Source organism: Corvus moneduloides, chromosome 10, assembly GCF_009650955.1.
Source record: "Corvus moneduloides isolate bCorMon1 chromosome 10, bCorMon1.pri, whole genome shotgun sequence".
In the NCBI taxonomy this organism is placed as follows: domain Eukaryota; kingdom Metazoa; phylum Chordata; class Aves; order Passeriformes; family Corvidae; genus Corvus; species Corvus moneduloides.
The window spans coordinates 5,837,688-5,856,604 of NC_045485.1; the positions used below are offsets into that span (position 1 = coordinate 5,837,688).

Below are 18,917 nucleotides of genomic sequence, written 5' to 3' on the forward strand. Positions count from 1 at the left end.
TCACACTTCAGCCAGAGAGGTTCCAGAAAGCCTTGGAAGCTCATCTCAAGAAAAGTGTATTTTGGTTACTGTGTAATTTACATGTAAGGCACTAGGTTGCTTCTTGATACACCTCAGTCCTCCCAGAGATAAACATTTGTTTGCCAACTTGAAGATATGAATCATACACCTGAACTGGCTAAAACTGGCACATACCCCTTAAATAGTTTAACAGCTGCGTGTGTGTAAGTAGCTGTATCTCTCAAAAGCCACTGAGCACTTGACTACTGATCTCCAGTATGCAAATGGAGCAGAAACTGGGGGAAGAAATCCTATTTTTATTACAATCTTTCCTACAACTTCCCACTTTCCAGCTGCTCCCCAGATCAAGGAATAATTGGAAATTTGGAGGTAGCCACCACAAGCTCACAAAAGCTCTCATCTGCATCACAGCAGGTAAAGGCCACGCCGAACCCCCTGACTTCAGAGACGAATTGCTCCCCACCCTATTTTGACTACTGACTGAAAACAGTGGAGGATTCAAATCTTTACACTTTTTCCACCTTCACTTGCCTATATAAGTAAGTACAGAGTGTATCTTGAGACAGGGAAAAAAAAAAAGAGAAAAAAAGAGAAGAAAAGAAGGATGTGGTTGGTTATGCCACTTACAACACTTGTAAGGCATGGTCTGTAAGACAACATTCTCAAGCTCTGTAGAACAACCTGGACTGAAGCAATGCTGCTGATCTGCTTGCTGGGGCTCAGGTAAAGTAATTCCTATTTTAGTTATTGACTTCTATTTTTCCGACAATTTAATAGCAACATTGATTGTAGACACTATTTTTAGTCTGGTTAGATGATTATTACTTATAAAGCTCAAACAATAAGATCAAACATGTAGTGTTGCTTAGCTTAGAGCAGAAAGAAAGATTTCTGCTTTAGTGATAAATATAAATCTATTCTGTTGTAATCAAAATACTTAGAAAAAAATGGTAAGAAATTATCCAGCTACAGATGAAATATATGGCAGCTGTGGGACCTGCTGCTCATCGTTGCACTAAGCCGTCTTACTCTTTTCAAGTACATCCACGAGAGAATAACTTATATCTACCATGAATAATGTTCTAGGAAATAGATATAAAAAAACCATGTTTTTGCTAATGAAGCGTTCATGGATAAGAATACCCTTAATGTAACATCCCTCATCTGTGCTCTCATACAGATTTGTGTGAACCCCAACTAGAGCCAGATGAACTCAGATCCAAGCTGCAAAGAGGAAACTATTCTGCTGTACTGCAAAAAAACTGCAAAAAAACAGCGGAGCTATTACTGTAAAACCTTGCTGTTCATTTCCTAGGTCAGAACACCTTTGCTGCTCACTAAACCACAAGCTCCTGCTATGGGTAAACCCAATTAATGTTTAACGAGTTAATAGGAAGTGGAAAATCCTCAGCAGGAGAAACTGGAAACAAATGAAGCAGCGATGACACAGAGGCTGGACCAGCTAAGACACACTCTCTTGAGTACTGTAAATCACAGATTCTTATATTATCTTTTGGTTTCTAGGAGTTGTCTGAAACAATCCTAAAGCCACAGGAGATTCCTTCAAAAAACTTTTTGAGGACAGAGAAATTTTCCTCAGAAGACTGGAAAAGAGCAAACGCGGTACCTCTCTTAAGAACGTGGAAAGGAAGGAGTTGGGAAAACTAGATCCCTAATCCCAGCTTTAGTATTTGAAAGAAACATTGGAATCACCCACCAAAGAATCTGTTTGCAAGCACGCAGAACTCAACTCAGTGGTAGGTAAAATCTGCACAGATTAATCTGAGAATGACTGAAATAGAAGTAATTTGACTTCCTCAGTGACACTGTCAGCAATGGGAGACGGGGTGTAGGAGGGCGAAACAGGTTTCACACACTAAAGAAATTCTCATAAGCAAAGGAAATATGATCAGTATGAATCATCTAAAAAAAAACTTCTATATGATTAGTGAGTACCCCCCGAGATACCAATCAGTGTCTACTATATAGGAAAGATGTCTCTGGTACAGTTCAGTATCTTTCAGGATGAGTATTATCAGTATTTTTACGAATAATTTGGACAATGCAGTAAAGATGATGCTTATGAAATGACTACAAGGTTATTTGTCAATGAAAATGATTCTTCATTTAACTCTGAGCAAACATTACTTAGTCTAGAACAGTTGCAAACAATTCCCATGGATTACTCAAGATGTAAATTTTAAATTTGAGAGACTAAAATGATAAAAACCATCATGTTTTTGACAATCAGACAATTATCAATTTAAAGGTTGTCTTTTCTTGAAATTTATAATTGTGTGGAGTAATGTTACATGCAATTTGGTACCAATGAATTCTAAAGAAAATGCATTCAGTGAGCTAGAGATATGATAAAAGTAGCACCAAACCTGAGGCTTTAAAGAGTCATCATGCACAATTTTCTGATACATTTGCAAAGTGCTGGATTGACAAGTGTTGTCACTACCCCAAAATGTTTCATGTTGCCTGATTTTTTCCCCAGGTAGATGGGTGCCCTTGCATGGGTGCCCATGCTCACACCAAAGCTCGTGTTCCCGTGTCCCCTTCCCTGTCCTGCCCTCCGGTGACAGCAGCACCTGCCTACAATGATCCTTTGTACACATGGCACCAACTCAGCTCCCTGTTCTGTGTGATTCTCTCACATACCACAAACACATGATTTTCTAAGTAGCTGCCACATATTGCTGGCTCAAATGGATTGATTTAACCTCATCTTGATGACCAAACCAAGGTTTTCTCTTTGTTCTCATTTCTGACAGATAAATCCACTGATAACATCCAGCTTTTCTTTTGCTGTTTCCTAAGTTCACAACACTGTGACAGCCCAGCTTATGTGGCTCTGTCCAGTTCTCTGCAGGTAGCAGTGGTACCCAGCCCCTGACCGACAGCACCTCCCCAGAGGTCACCCTCACTCTTACAGTGGGGTCACTGGGGGAAACACAGCCAAGGACAGTCTGGGTGAATTTGTGCATCCCCTTAGTAACCCCCATCCAGTCTGTCTGTAGTCCTCATCAGCTTCCAGGCGATCATTTCCCCACTTACTGAACAGCCCTTGTTCTAAATCCTGTTTTTTCTAGTGCTATTCAGTTGTTTCTAGTACACTTTGCTAAAATGCAAGTGTCTGAAATCCTCAGCCTTTCCCTTATACGAAAAAGCAGATACTTCATCAAAGATAAGTGTCTGGTAAGAGCTATCGAAGACTTATTTAGCAGTTTTCTTTAAAAATCTGTGTGAAGCTTAGACTCAACAGTTACAGAATTGCTTTAATCAAATTTGACACTCTTTCCTTCAACAGACAGACTAGACTGAACCTTTTTCCAGCCACACTAATAATATCCATACTTCATAACAATTACTGGGCTGGACCTTCAGCTTTATGTGCCTATTCTTTCTGTAGTCTGAGCGGGAAAATAACTGTTTCACTAATATGAGCATGTTAAGCTCTGAGTGCATTCTGTGTTCAGATACAGTTATTTCCATTATTACTCACTGATTCCCACAAGTCATCCTACCTCTGACCTCCAGCACAATGTCAGCATTCCCATCAAATTAGTGGTGTAAGAGTCAGCAAAATGCAAGGCTATCTATCTCCTCAGTTAATTTTTAGCAGATCTATTTGTTCTCTGTTTTTCTATTATTTTAAATATTTTATTTTAGCCACACAAAGAGAAAAAAACCTTTCACTAATTGGTTTTTGGCTTCTTTAGCAAAATTTGGCTCCATTTGGCAGTGCTTAAGAGCTGTACTTTACATCTTCCAAAGCAAAGATTCTCCTCTTGATCAAAATCTTCTTAAAACATCTTCACTTACTCCTAAAATTTCTTTTGAGCTACTTGGTTGGCTGAACTGGACTGGGAACTTTAACTACCAATTTCTTCTACTTTATTAGGACTTTCTGTGATTTTGATTTAAAGAGGTTATAAAAAAGCACTTTTAAGGCATAGTTTGTTAAAGCATACATATATTTTTAAGAACAGTGATAACAATTATTCAAGACAAATTAATTTTTTTTTAAGAATTGCATTATGAAGATGTCATGGCTTCCATTTGCTAATCTTTGCTGGATTATCTAAGATAATCAGTTAAAATTTAAAGTGCAAACCCCAAATTTAAAGAATGCTGAAAGATAAACATAAGTGAAAAAACACACTTACTCATTTTGCACCTAGATAAAAGATCAGTCTTCTTAAGTTGACCTTTTAAAATACTGCATTGGATATAAGCACTGTATGAAATGAAAATATCATATAAATGTGGGTGCAGTAAAAGCACATCAGCAAAAAGCTACTGCTGCATGGGGATTCAGGTATAAGAGTAAAATTCCAGCTATCAGATCAACATGCCTTAATATGGAATAATAATTTCATTCATTTCTGTGTAGCAACAAAACTAAGCATAAGTGTTAGGGAAATTCCAACAGTTGTACAAATTATTAGAGATAGCCAGTAGTCTTTAGAGTTTTTGAAAATATGTTTTTGAAGGAGTCAGTCTCTTTAATATCTGAATGGGATTCTCTTATATGGGATGGTAATCAGTGGATGCTGACTACTTTCCCCTGAGAATCAGACTTTCTTGTAACATATCAAAGCACTCAAAGTGGGAATAGAAAGCTCTGTGCTTGAAAGGTTTCACTTTCCGTAATAGACAAAGGCTGACCAAGTGTCCAGCTCAAAACCAAAGAATTCTAGAACTGTGTTTGAAAGTATCTTGGTTTGGCTTTATCACATCATTAACTGTGACCCTTATACATTTCCAACATGCTGTCTTTGTCATTTCAGTGGAGAAATGACCAACAACAGCGAGAATTGCAATTTTACAGCCATCGACAGCTTGGCAAGGACCATGCAGCTGGGGATCTCCATCCCCACCTTCATCCTCGGGCTGGTTCTCAACACCGTGGCCCTGTTTGTGTTCTGCTGCTTTTGGAGGAAGCAGACCAAAACCTCCGTGTACATGATCAGCCTGGCGCTCGCAGATGTCCTGCTGCTGCTCTCGCTGCCGCTGAAGCTGTACTCCTCTGCCACCACGGTGCCTGGGCTGCTGTGCTCCTTCATACAGGCTCCTTATTATGTCAACACCTACACCAGCATCTTCATCATTGTCTGCATCACTGTCGACAGGTACAGGTGCATAAAGCACCCCTTTGAAGGTCGAGCTAACCAGTCCCCCAGGTGTGCTGTCTTGATTTGCTGCTTCATCTGGGCAGTAGCTTGGATCTGCAGCACCCCTATATATGTGTTTCACAAGAAGGATCTTATTACATGCTTTCACAACATGTCAGACGAGACGTGGAGTGTCCCATTAATTGTTTCTGTGGAAATATTTGGATTTCTGATCCCACTCGCAGTGATGGTTTTCTGCTCTGCTCAAACCATCTGGATTCTTCTGAATCACAAAAGTCAAGTCAAAAAGAAGGTAGAAGAAAGTGGCTCCTTACGAGTAATCGTCATCAACCTTGTGGTGTTTTTGGTGTGCTTCACACCCGTCCACCTTGGGATCTGCCTCCAGTGCCTGGTGAGGCAGCACGTGATCGTGGACTGCAGTCTGAAACAGACCATCAGCCTCTTCCTCCAGGTGTCGATGACATTTGCCAACCTGAACTGCTGCCTCGATGCCATCTTCTACTATTTTGCTGCAAAGGAATTCCGTAAGAAAACACACCTGAAAAGGGTTATTGCATCGTGTCCTGTGTTTAAGCCTTGTGCTATGCAATGGGACTGCCAGCAGTGGGAGAATGCCCCTTGCTAGGACACTGACATGGCAGGGATGGTGCCATAAGGAGAAGGACAATGTTTTTCCAGTGAATGCAAACCTGTTCCATATTTTTCTTCCCTTTAAAGAGGAGGGGGAAAAAAGTTAGATTAAGGAACCAGCATTAGCAAAGTGACAGACTCACACCAAAAGAAGCATTAACCTTGACGGTATCTACAAAATGTGAAAGGCTTGCCAGAGGAAAACTGACCAGATCACAGGAAGGCCATTTAACATCAGCTTTTGTCATAGCTGCACCAGTTTTCCTTTTACATGCGTGATCAGAAATGTCACAGTTGAGACAGATGCGACACTCACGAATCACACACACCAACTCCATTCAGAAGGCAAAAAGCTTATCTTTAATACCACTCAGCATCTTGTATAGTTTCTTAGCTGTTTACATAGTTTTAAAGCACAAGCTTAATTCAGCCAATCATCACACACCACTGGGTGAACACACAGTAATCATGCAGCATGTTTTTCTACCTCTAATTCAGCTATGCCTCTTTCCCACAGTCCTTCTCTAGCAGAATAGGCCTGAGCCATGATTTTCCAAAGGCAACAAGGCCTTCATTTTATAAGGTTTTACCTGTATGCAACACAGAAAGGTGTTGCTAAGAGCAAATACAGAAATAACTATTCATAACCTTTCTAACTTAGAAGGTATCTTGGCAGTTAAAAGGCAGTATCCAGCCAAAAGTCTGACTCTGCAGAAGGTCACTGTTGGAGCTCCTCTGCTTTGGGCAGCTTGGCCGGCCTGGGACAGCACTGAATCCTCCCTCCTGTAAGCATTACAGACTGCTTGCTACGAGGGACAGCAGTTTTTGCTCCTTCATGGAGGACATGCTGCCCAGAAGAGAAATCCAAGGGAGTACCTTGGGTACCAGCAATTCCTGAGCAAAAAACTTCCCTGATTACCTTTGCTGAGGAATCATTGTGGTTTTCTCCTGCAATTTTAAAACAGGCTTTGCCCATGAAAATCAAAAGAACCCATTCAAATACGAGATTTAAAGACTGAATGTATTGAACTGTGTTTCTACATCAGTGTATTTCTATCAAAGACATAACATAACACATGTATGAAATCCTTGTGCATGTCTTCTTGCTCTTTCTTGGAGCAGGGGAATTAAGAAAGCAAGCCCTGCATCACAGACGATTAGGGAGTGGCTGATATTCTCCTTTCTCCCATCTGGAAGACTGGACCAGCCCTATCCAGCTCATTCCTTAGAGAAATCCTTCTAGCCTGTACTGTACCTGTCTCAAAACATCTCTGGGCTTGCCTGAACCCTTCAAGTCAGCACTTCTGGATTGTCACCATCCTAATGCTATTTCAAAGTTTGGCTGTGAATCTAATCTAAAGGTTTCTTTGTTGCAATTTAAGTTAACAATTTCTTGAACCCTTATCTAGGAGTGGTTGGTGCTCATAGCCCGAAACACATTCACAGAAAGAAATAATTTTCTTTGCCATTCTAAAACAGCTGTGAAAATAGTGTAAGACTGCTGGTAGTCAAGTTTCTGGGGCAGGTATTCCCTTTATTCAAAATGTGAAAAGAAATTACCTTCTCTCGGTGGGAAATTAGAAAGAAAGGGGTACCGTTTCGAAAATACAATTTGCTGTCCATCGATTTCCATAGAAATGATTGACTGTGCAAGTAGGCAGCTGCACATATCTTATAGTGGGCCTAATACATTAACATTTTAAAACCTCTTAGTACTAAAACTATGACCACAGCTAAGGCAAAGAAAGATTTTTATCATCATCTTCGCTGCTTTCTGTAAAGCAGCAAGAGGAAGAGTTTTCCAAAACAGTAGATTTTCTAAACATTATTTGTTACTGCCTCGATCATTTAGAAACTTACAGATTTTCAATATGGGTTAACCTTTCTTCTTTGCACCTTTCACATTACTTTGCATACAAAATATGCGTATGAGAAAGAACATGTTTTACCAAATAAACTGTACAAGTGAAGTGTATGATTTGAAAGTACATTTTAATTTCCCAGTTTGACAGCAGTATATAATTCTCTTCTACCTACACTAGCTGCCTAAAAATTACTCAGCAGCAGCAATTGTGACCCATCACACAAGGCTAGGATTATTAATGAAGCAGTACCTTCGACTTTTAACTCATTTATCACTTGGAAAAGGTCATATTCTAATATTCAAGGGAATAAGAGCATGTACGCAGGAGGCAGAGATGGAAAGTGTGTGGGGACTCCCATCTGCAAGGGTTGGGGAAGAGTTCGATTTGCCAGGATCAGGGAGACAAAATTCCTTCATGTCAGTGCTCAGTCAGGGGTAGAGTCCCAGCACACTCAAGCAGGGAGAGACTTCACTTACAGAAAGAAATTGATGTCATTGTCTCAATGAAGGAAACAGAAGTCAGTCTTTGAAAATCAGCCTCAATAACGGGCAGTGGTGGGACCCACTGTGAGCTACTGGTCTCAAGGCTCAGTCTGCTCCTGTCGTACATGGCTGCAAATCCAGACTACAAGATCTGGAAGTTGAACTGGTCTGTTTTCTTTCCATTTATTGCCACCAGGGCCACTTCTTTTTTGGCCTAAAGTGTTTTTATATATAACTCCATTTGTCTAAATTTTGCCTGTTATATAAGTAAGTGAGAGCAGCCTCTCTAAGCATGCTTGTAATTTGAGAAATGAAATTAAATTAAATGAAAATGAAATGAAGAGAAAGAAGGAAGAGAGCCCAGCTGTGTTGATTTTACAGGCTGTTACAGTAGTCCAATTTTTTAGCATAAAAAAGCACAGGTCTTTTGAGCAAGGTGTTACTTTCAATTCACTGCTTTTCAATGTGAACTTGCATTCAAATAATACACTTAAAGTCCTGTCTTTGACCTGCAGCTAAGAATACGTTTCTTTCTAAATCAGGATTTTATACACAGGCTCCTGTGTGAAATTCACTGTTAACTCTGGAGCATCTCCAGTTGGTTGTATTTTTATACCAGGACAAAGCGATGAAAATCCTTATGCAGCTTGGGAAGATACACAGCAATTTTGATGATGAATAAAACTGAAAAGCACCTGATGTTTTAAAAACCCGAAAATCTTCCTGAGCTGATACACAGGTTCAGTGCAACAGAAGCCGTTTCTTCTCTCTTGATGTTAGTACACAGAAAAATGGTGGGAACCTGAATGTGAACCCCTCACATACTCAGGTCTCCTCCCACTACCTCAGTTTTACTAAAAAGTCAAAGAAGCACTGTCTTAGTGGAAAAAAACAACAAAAAAAAATCAAGTGCTAACCAGAAACACCAAAACAGTGCCTTTAAAAATTACTTTTTTCAGTTCTGCCCTCTTCTGTGAATTGAACAAAACCACAATTGCACAATTAACCATGGGCCTTACAGAGGAGCTGTATTTAACCCTATTTTTTCTGGACAAGGCCGTTTCAGGCCACAGGTGAGAATATTCACGAAGCAAAATTTTGTTTTTATTCAATTACACTTCTCCAACTGGGCCAAACCCCACAACATAGAAGAGGGCTGATTTTTCTTGAAGGCATTTCATTGAAGGCATCAATGGCAGATTACTCCAACATCCTACAGTTAGCATTCGTTCAACCGTCAGCATGATTCCCCAAGCTGTATTTTATAGACTCACACAATTGAAAGACAGAAGAGCATAAAAGTAGTTTGGACAAAAGGGAACAAAACCCAACCCCCAATTAAAAACAAACAAACAAAAACTCCCAGCAGACAAAACCACACAGGATTTGTTCCCCAAATTCTTTTCCTGTACCTTTGCCTGGTGGGTTATATCATCTTCATTTCCCAGGCCTGCTTGAGCACAGAACTCATTTCTAATGCTATAAAAGTACGATCAAAATAATGCTGGACTTCTTGAAAAGTTCTGTTGCCCAAGAAGTCCCTTCTAAAAGACTTTCAACAATGACAACATAAAAAAAGGAAATTCAACTGGTTTAATAGCAAGTAGAGGATCTAATATATGAACTTTTTATAGCCTTCATAATACTGCTTTTATGATGCATGATTTATGAGCTGGAAGGCACCTGAGGGAGGGTCCAAGCCTAGATCCAAGCCCTGTTAGTCTCCAGCCTTCTCACAAGGGGCCACAGTGAGCACAGATGGGCACGAGCCCTGTAGAGCCAGTCCAACATCTTTTCATTATGATTACATACATTAGTTAAAAATATAAACCAGACAGCTTTCCATGTGAGGATGAACAAACACAAAGAAAGCCTAATAAATTTCACTCTAGTAGTTTGTCATATCAAGTAATTTCAAGTGTTCAGGAAACTTCAAAGTGAGAAGAGCAGCCATCTCACTGCCTAAGGTAGCCTCCAGATCACAAAATGAAGCTGAAATGGGCTGGAAGATTGAAACTGATCTTCAGAGAGACATCACCCCAAACCTCACAGTGGTATTTCACTCAAGGGTTATTCTGCAACACCACAGCTTAGCCTGCCTAAAACACATTCAAACAAGAGACAAATGGAGGCTACTCGAAGGTATAGACTTCTGTCTGTCTCATCAAAGCGGTTTGGCTCAGGTTTTCCCCCTCACACTCAGAACATTTTCCACTTTAGACTAATAGCTTTCTCCGAGTCTTGGGTATGCTCTCCATCCTTCCACCCAAACACAAGGAGAAGAGCCATGCAGAGCCAGTGTCCTTTGAGGAACTGGCAAGTCCAGCAGGGGAAAACAGAGCCCACCAGCTCTGTGTACAGACCTCCTGAGGCGACTGTCACCTGCCCTGGGAGCCTGCTCAGCGCCTCGGTGGCAAGTAGCTTGAACAACCCCTTTATGGAGCCAGGAGGATGGCGAGACTTAGGCTGCCACACACCAAAAGGTTTCCCAAGGACTTCCCAAGGCACTGTCTTCACAAAGAGGGACAGAAATGTGCTTGCCCTGAGCAAACTGGAAAGAAACCTGCCTGTCTGTTATTTACACAACAGTACAAATGGGCAGGCTGGCTTGGCTAGTGTTCTTGCTAAACATGTAGAGAAATACAAATTCCACATACACTGCTCTGCCTGCTCTCCTGGCTCTGCCAAAATGCAACTTAAGTAAACCCATGAGACATTCCTGTTAAAGCTAACAGAGAGAAAAGAGAAAGGCTGCAGGTTGTCTGGTCCTATGAGCCATATATTAAAAATTTATATAATTTATCTTTCGTACAATGTACTAAAATGAAACTCAAGTTTCATTTTGGCACAGCAGTGCCAGTGCTCAGTGTCCCTCTCTAGTTTCCCAGAGGTGCTCTCAGCAGCTCTGTTTCAGAGCTCCATTTTGCCACACTGTAAAGAGCTCACACTGTCTGAGGGAAACAACTGCTCCCACCTCAAGTAATGCCCCGTCCTGCGGTGTCAAATACAGAAATGAGTGAGGGTCCCTCAGCAGTCGCTGAAGAGCTTCTGGCATCTCTAGCTAGCAACTCAATATTTTAACTTCTGGCTTGCCCTCAACAAGAACCAATCTGCCCTCCCCAAGGACAGCAGGGTGCTTGGACATCTGGACTCTCAGATCAGCTCTCTGTGTACTTGGATATCTGTATCCTGCAGATGAAACCATACAGATGCTTATTAAGCTTCTCTGCCACCCCAATCAACTCGTTACTGAAAAAGATGCAGCAAATAATTATGCCAGATGCTATCTGAGCTCTGGAAAGGAGACCACACATGACTGCCCTTGTAGGTTAATGAGAGTTCAAACAACCATTAGTATCTGTATTAATCTACTAATTGCCTGGTGTTACTGGAAAATAATGAAGATTGTGGTGTTTCTCTGATGCCTTTGATCTGTTTATTTGCTAAGTTACTATGGTTCGTTTCCCCTTCGCTTGAGTTGACACTGCCTGGGTAATTTTTCTCAGTATTTCATAGAATCATACCAAAAAAAAAATTAAAAAAAGGGAATATGCCATTTCTTTTAAAAGATCCTAATACCTTCACTTTGAACCTTTTGCAGAAAGTGCCTATTCTCTGTTACTACACCAAATCTTATCCAAAGGCAAGCAATTCCAACCCAGCGAAAGCAAGACTTGCTCTCATTTCCTACAGCAGTTGAAAAAGTTGTTGAAACACTGCAAGGTCATCAAAATAACTGCACTGAATTCTTGCAAATATTTGTCCTTCTTTTTCCACTGCACTGAATTGTCTTAGGTGTGCCCAGCACATAAGAGTTCCAGTAAAATCAGAGATCTCTGCATGTTTCCAGCTCTTTCCTTCTAATGTACTGAGCTCACACTGCAAAGCTGAGCCCTGTGACATAATTGCCTTGAAACCATAGATCACTTGCCAGCATAAAATACTGAAATCTGAAGTGTGGTGTGATTCTTTTAGGGTTTTTTTGTTGTTTCTTTTTTAGTGTAACAACAAGCTCTAAGTGTAATAAAGACAAGAAAATTGTTAGCAAAAGTATCACCTTTAAAACCTGATTCTCTTCAGGGTCTAGTAGTAAAAACAAAAAGATACCCTGAGAATTAAATCTTTCTCTTGAAAGTAGACAGCATGATTTGTTTCGAGTCACAGACTTCTCTAAATTACTCTAAACCACATTTGCTGAATTTACACAGCAAAACCTTCTGTTCTTTCTTCTCTTTTGACTTCCAGTGCTAGAAATTCAGCTTGGGGAATTCAGCTGGATCATCTCTTCTTTACATATCTCTGTCAAACAAATTCTGTGCCAGCTAAAGTCACCATTTCACCGGTGTTTTCTGTCAACACACAGACAGAAGGAGGGACTAAAGCTGATGCTACAGCCAGAGCCTCCCCAGCAAGGATGCTGACAGCATGAGAACGAGCACATGCTCCCTTTCCATGCTCATGCTGGAATGCAAATGCCTGCTCTCTCTTACATTATTCATTTAGAGCTCAGCCTAATGCTTCAAGTGTCATCACTCACAGATTTCAGTCCAACTGAGTGGGAACTGCCTCTGTGTTGGCCCAATACTGCAGACAGGAGAAAAAGAAAAGCAAAAATATTCTACCTTCAAATAAAAATATTCTGCTGTCTCCTAACTGCACCAAGTACCAGGTCCATTATGTAAAAATGTGTTCATGGTGATTCTTAGGACAGAATTCACTACCACCACTTTCAGCCTCACTCCGGCAAACCAACCAGTGAGAGTTCTCCCATATGGAAAGCTGACAAGATTTAACATCGAATTTTTCAACAAAGAACATACATCATGCACTGTCTCTCAGCAGCCTTCTGCCCCCAAAACACCCTTGGCCACAAAAGCCATGGTTTGATTTTTCTGTCACCCACATTTAAGCTGCTGTCTCTTACTTTCTGCTGCATTCTTCCTGCAGTTTGACCCTTGTAAAAATCCAGAAGTATCACCAGATAAATCCTTCATCCTGTTTGTGCCCAGCTCACCCACTGATGGAAACTTTTTTCAATGCCAACACCAAATGTCTTCAAAAATTAATTAGAGCTCAGTGTGGCTGATTCCATGACCAGACTCTGCCAGTGACAAAAGTTACATCCATACCAGGGTCTCACCATCATTAGTCTGGTCTACGAGACCTTGCTTTTTCAGTTGTCACTATAAAAGGAGCAGTCAGCTGTTTTCTCAGTTCCTCTGATTGGAAGGAGAAGAGGGCCCCCATGAGCTTCAGTAAGATCTGTAAATGCCGAAAGGTCAGAGATACATTATCAAGAGGCACCTCAGTTTTAAAATAATGTCAGACTATTGTAAGTTGCAAAGTATTTCTAAAATAGTTGATTTTTTTTAAGAGTTGGTATCTGCAGAGTTGGGCTTTTTGCTTTTTCTTACTGTAACTAGAATTCAGAAACCAAAAGTCTCACCCAAAGATCTACAAACACCATCTATCAAGATCAGAAGGGTCACTCAGCTTTTTCAACCATCTGGACATGAAGTCACAGCCAAATTTTAGGCATTGTCATTAAATGGACAGGTCCTTTTGGGCAGGCTGCCAGCAGCTGTGGGGCTGCACCTGGGGAGCAGCATGGGGAGCCAGGTACCTGGGCAGGTCTGCAGCCAGGCCAGGGCTCCAGCAAAGCAGGAGCTTGGGTGCAAGTGTCCCCCAACTCTGCCTCATGTTGCTCCTCCACAGCAGCCTGATTTTGCGTTGCAGATCATCTCAGACACCCACTGCCAAGTGTCACTTGAGGAAGAGGTTTGTAGATGAGGAAGATGTTGCAGAGCCCCTTGGGCCGTGACAGTGACACTCATGGCTGAGCTGTGGTCCTTTTAAACATGCCGCTAGTTTAAACCTAACAGCAGGCTCTTATGAATCATCAGGTGCTGACATTTTTTTTCAAATTGTCAGAGATTTTAACTCCACTCTTTCACGTGGTTGCATATTTCTCTAACACAAGCACAGGCTGGAGGGCAGCACCGAAGCTGGGGCCTGTTGAAAGCTGGTCCCTAAAGGACAGCATACGTACCACACACACACTGCATTGACAAGACCTGGCACACAGCTGCAAACTAATCCCTTTGCAAAGGTCAGAAAGTCAGACAAATACATATATTGGAAAGCAATATAAATAAACCACTCTCTGTTCCCCATCACCACAGGCAGCTGAGGACTGGTAGTGATCCAGAGCAGCTTCAGTCTCTCAGCAAGTCCAAATTTTGGGCTAGTTCTGCTCTTCAACAAAAACGTTAAATTTTCAAGTGGTTGTACTATCTAAAGTACCAAATACATTGCAATCCTTCTCCAGGTCCTAAAATAATAGCAATTACTCTAAATTTTAACATTCTGGGCAACATGTTTTTTGTCCCTGACCATGGCCTTGGCTGAAATTCAAACCCTCTTCCATTCTTGAACTTTGCACCTAAATTTTGGCTCCTCAGCATTGCCTTTCAGTTCTCAAAACTGGTTTGTGGCTCACTTGCTTAAACAGAATAAGATTCCTTACAAAACTTTCTACTTTGCTTGTCCTCTTACCTCCACCTAAAGTAGGAAGTTATCCCCAGGCAGGGAAAGGAGAGCCATCCCTGTAGCACCCACAATGGTCACCCCAAGCAGCCATCCCCCATCTCCTGCCCTGCAGCATCCTCTGCCTTCTTCCACTTTGTGTTATTACCCTCCCTGGCAGTCACCTGTCCACAGAGCTCCTTTCCCAGGTTTGATGCTTGCCAGCAAGCCACAGCTGGGACTCTTCTGAGAATCTGCCCCAGACTTCCCTCAGCAGTGAGAAAAGGCTGCTTTTTCCTGTACATTGAAAGCTGTGGGATTGAGTCACATTTCTTCTCATGTCAGAGAGCTGAGAGACTGAAGATCTTGTGTACATCTGGAGCCTGAGCATATGGTGCTAAGTTAAAGATGAAGAACTGGGGGTAAAGAAATGACTGACACGCAACATGAAAAGAACACAAACATGAAAGCCCTGCCTGGGTTTCCTTCTGGTTGAGAGGTTCACTGCACAGCACCCAGACCCTGCTCAGTCACCTGCCCAAGTTTGCCTTCAGCAGTGCAATGTAGCCTGTGTCCTGAACCTTAGAGAAGACAGACCTATATGAAACAAAACACCTTTAAATACTGAGAGCACCTTAAAATACAGCCCTTCACCACTGGCAGAGAGATTTCTGAAGCAGAGATCACCCATCTCTGAGCGTGGCTCACCAGGAAGAAGGCACAGCACGGCGATAAGGCTCCCACAGAGCCAGAGCCCCTTCTCTGTTGGGCAGCAGCTGGCCCCTGGCTCCCCTGGCAGCTGGCGTGAGGCTAAAGGCAAGCTGGGCTTCCTCAGTGGTTGTGCACCACAGAACTGCTTGACCTGGCTGCGAAAACTCAGCTGAATGCAAACCAAAACCCAGCACTCATACTCCTTTTGTGGTTCCAGTATATACAAAAAATATTGTGTTGGTGTAACCAGCATTAAGTTAACAAATATAACAGCATCCCATACCTTTCCCCCCCCCGGCACCTTGTCACTTACATGCTGTTAAGACCAGGCTGAAAATCTCTGTCCTGCTGAGTAGCCACTGCCCCTTCCTGGGGTGCCTTGGACATTGGTGTGGGAGGTGCTACTGAGCAGAAGAGTGATAAGCCATAATTATATAGTGAATCCGTTTGTTTGGGGGAGAATTACAATTAAATTTACATGTGTGGGTTTCCCTCCAAACATATATCTTCTCCTCAATCCAGAATCATAAGAGCTCTCCTATACAGAAATGGTCAGTAGTTCTTAGTTTGATAAACCAGGTCAGGTTAAAAGCACAACAAATAGTTACTCTTTTTAACTACTCGAGAGGAACAAATTTTAAACCACCAGTTACAGTTTCAGGCAGAGATTTGGCCAACATGAGGCAGGCTACGTATATGTCATTAAACTGCAGTTCTGGAAACTTGGACTCATCTTCATCTCAAATTTGATCTGACTTTTCACAAGTTTATGAGATCAGAAAGAATGGAAGAAACAATATTCTGGATGCTGGAACAATTTACTCCAAAGAAGCAGGTGTCAATGCTGAAAAACATGAACCAACCATCATCTCTGCAAAAACCAGATTATGGTAAGAATATTAAAAAAAATAAAGATCTCGTAGTCAAAGAAAAAGATATTCTAACACTTTCTCCCTCTCCCCACTCAACTCAGATCACAAGCCAGACTACTAAATCAGCATCAGTGTTATAGCCCTCTTTAGTATTGCTTCAGTGGTTGTGGTTATTTACAAAAAAATACCAGTGAAATTTTATGCTAAAATATTTAAATACTTGACTTTAGAACCGCTTACCAGGAAAACAACAGGAAAAGGATGTGGCCTGATAAATGCTTCTAACATCTTCATCAGTGCCATATATTTATTCATAGGAATTTGATTTCACTGAAAGCTAATAAGTGTGAGAAGTCTGAAGTGCAGGCATGTCGCAGTACCAAATGAGCAGCAATCAAGCCCAATTTTCAGGAAGGAAGACAGGCCTTTTTTAACTCACAGTGAATGTTGTCCACTAAAAACCCTTTAAACCATTCAGTGAAGGGGCATTTTAAAAAGGCACAGAACGGTGCAGGCTCAGTCTCTGCACACCAGCCCTCTGAGGGAAGCAAGCCAGCAGAAAGAGGAGGGGGGAGATGGCACGAGGGAGAGGGCAGGAGCAGCAGGGAGAGGGCAGGAGCAGCAGCTTCTTCTTTTGATTGAAACCCAGCCTGTGGAGCCACTGGGGACTACATCTCCAACTTTGCATGCATAGATAGCATCCTGTAGATGCAGAGGCTGGCACGAACCTCTCCCTGCCCTATTTCACACAGCCTCACCCTAACTGAACTATTATTGAAATTAAACAGAAAGACTGAAAGATTCAAATTAATTACTGATCACATACATACAAAACATGACAAGAAATGCAATGTTGTCATTTAATACCTCTTTCGCTTGTTACTACATACTATCAACACAGTTTCAACACTTACCACCAGAGAGCAGTTAATTCTGAATAGGAAAGGGCAGACCAACAAGTTTTTTAGAAGAATGTAGGACTTCTAGAAGGGTGTGAACATCCAGCCATGATTGATGCAATGTTGTCTCTCCTGGGCTGCAGACAGAGCTGCGCCCCAGGAAGGAACAGGCAAAAAACAGTGTGTTGGCCTTGGATATCTGGATTTGGGAAACTGCACTCCATTTCAGATGTCTTGTATAACCTTTTGAAAATCCTTCTTATTATTTCTGCTTCAATTCCCCACAAGTAAAATGGAAAAAAAAAAAAAAACCAGACCCTCCCTATGCCAGCAGGACGAGACCAGAACAGGTACGTTGAGAAGAGGACAAAAAACCCCAACTTTGGCTGTGCCCAGCAAGCAAAGCCTGTCATGGTGCATTGAGATGTCCTGTGCAGAAATTTAAATCACTCTAAATCGCCCTAAAAGTGGTGTATCCAGGCACAAACACCACACCTCATCAGCACAGCACTCAGCAGGGGTAATATTTGATAATCAGCTTGTAACATTTGCAAAGCACCAAACTGATGTGTCCAACTATGCATACAACAGGAGGAAAGTGATTTTCATTAGCAGCCAAATTCTCTGTGTGCTCTACTACTGGTGATAAAAAAGTTAAACTTTACTAGTAAATCATGATATCATAAATACATGCATTGCTGCTGGCCTGCTAACCTCGAAATAGACTGTGAGTTGATGTTTTGCACAACAATGGTACACAGACTTTAAATAATGGAGCAGAACAAAGAGAAAGCAAAATGAATTCTAGTAAAAACATTCTTTTAAAGTTTCCCTTTTTCCTCCCAAGCAGGTCTTTTGAAAACATACAATTTTGTAAGATTATTTCCTTTGAGGAATATCTTATCTATAGAAATTCAGGAAAACGTAGATTTGTCAGATCCTCACTGCTGTCTCTGCATCTCTAACTAATTAATCTCTTAATGCTACTTATCTAAACTTGTTTTCTGTCTTTCAGTTTCTGCTACCACAGGAACACTGGAAATCATGATTCAGCTGCCAACCTGAGTTTTTCTCTTAACACAGTTTTTAACTCTTCCCCTAAACATCCACTGCTGGCTCTAGTCAAAGACAGAACACCACTTGAGACACACTTTTTCTCTTGCCAAAAATGACTCTTAGGTTCTTCTTCTGTTCATTATTTTCTTGTAATGAAATGACATTCAATGACCTCCCTTTCCTGCCACGGGGCTGCTGTAAATACATCTGGCAGTTTCTCACAGGCACACTGTGACATTACACAGGTCCCAGAAACAAGGCAAGGAAAACTGACTTTTCCTATTAAGAAGAAATGGAACCATGAGATGTGGGCTCTGATTGAAACTCCTGTGGTCACTACAGGGCGCACCAGAAGGATGCAGTTCCTTGGCCATATGAGCAGCCCAGCTGGCTCAAAATGAGTGCAAGAGCCTTTTGGAAAGGAGGTCCAACTGTGCAGTTATTTTCCTAGAGCTGTGTGTGCAATTCACAACTGTGAAAAATAAAATGAGATCTTGGTCATCTTCAGTAACTGATTTTTTTTCCACCTTGCAGAATTCCAGCTGAAGTGCCTCTCTGATCTTGCCAGGTCAGTCATATGGTTTGGAAGTTTGCATGATCTCTCAGAAATAGCTGATTTGCGAAAATCCTGTCTCAAGTCTTTCAAAAGTAATGATAATTTGAAGACCAGTATAGCTAATTAAGTAGAAAAAAAATACCTTAGAAGTGTCAAAAT

At 41.4% G+C, this 18,917-nt stretch overlaps 1 protein-coding gene across 1 annotated transcript; it reads left to right on the plus strand.

Moving 5' to 3' along the window:
• Window positions 1–307: 307 nt before the first annotated feature.
• On the plus strand, window positions 308–7,762 carry GPR55 (G protein-coupled receptor 55). The gene is made up of 3 exons (XM_032120216.1): window positions 308–744; window positions 1,546–1,778; window positions 4,818–7,762. The coding sequence occupies exon 3, from the start codon at window positions 4,825–4,827 to the stop codon at window positions 5,785–5,787; it is 963 nt and encodes a 320-aa protein (XP_031976107.1). The 5' UTR covers window positions 308–744; window positions 1,546–1,778; window positions 4,818–4,824; the 3' UTR covers window positions 5,788–7,762.
• Window positions 7,763–18,917: the final 11,155 nt, after the last annotated feature.

What these genes read in the sequence shown, in the direction of transcription:
- GPR55 (XM_032120216.1), top strand. Translation starts at nt 4,825, where the DNA reads ATGACCAACAACAGCGAGAATTGCAATTTTACAGCCATCGACAGCTTG.